The following is a 711-nucleotide window of genomic DNA, read 5'->3' as shown; positions in this document are numbered from 1 at the left end:
CCCCCCCCCCCCCTCTGACATCTCTCCATTAGTGCATGTATAGGTCCTGAGCATGTGTGTGTAGTTCAGGCCTGTGTGTGGTGTGTGTAATAACAACATACTGTAAATTGGAATTTCCCCTCGCAGGATTAATAAAGTATACATTATTATTATTATTATTATTGTTATTGTTATTACATATAATCCTGATGATACGGTGTGTGTTTCCCAGGCTGCTGCTGCCCTTCATGCAGTCCTACGCCCGCTCCGGAGGCTTCTCCATCACAGGGAAGATAAAAACGGCTCTGATAGAAAATGCTATTTACTACGGGACGTACCTGCTCATCTTCGGCTCCCTGCTCATTTACGTGGCTGTCCATCCCCAGTGGCACCTGTCCTGGTGAGTCACCTGTTTCCTCACAGCACACCTGACAACACTTGTCTATATCTAAAATATATATATATATATATATTTTTTTACCAAATTACCACAAAAAATGAATTGGATTCCACACAACGCTATTTGCAAATACAATGGATCACTTTCATTCATAAACCTTGTGTTGATTCTGCTGACAGACTCAGATTATTATTCTAAGTGTCTGACATCATTATGGGATGGATCCCTACAGAGATAGACCTTTTAGTTAAAGAGTAAGATCTTTTTAGTTTAACATGAAACAGAAATCACCATCACCAAACCCACCAGACTCCATGTAAATAATCACTACT

At 40.4% G+C, this 711-nt stretch overlaps 1 protein-coding gene across 1 annotated transcript in view; it reads left to right on the top strand.

Moving 5' to 3' along the window:
* LOC117959769 (G-protein coupled receptor-associated protein LMBRD2B-like) overlaps positions 1–711 on the top strand; it is a 3,176-nt gene that overhangs the window by 435 nt on the left and 2,030 nt on the right. The window contains exon 2 of the mRNA XM_034897047.1: positions 212–379. Coding sequence (XP_034752938.1) covers positions 212–379 — 168 coding nt within the window. The remainder of the gene's footprint in view (positions 1–211; positions 380–711) is intronic.

This window comes from Etheostoma cragini, chromosome 16 (genome assembly GCF_013103735.1).
Source record: "Etheostoma cragini isolate CJK2018 chromosome 16, CSU_Ecrag_1.0, whole genome shotgun sequence".
NCBI lineage: Eukaryota > Metazoa > Chordata > Actinopteri > Perciformes > Percidae > Etheostoma > Etheostoma cragini.
Note: the sequence above shows the minus strand (reverse complement) of the source record. Positions and strands in the feature narration are given on the sequence as shown.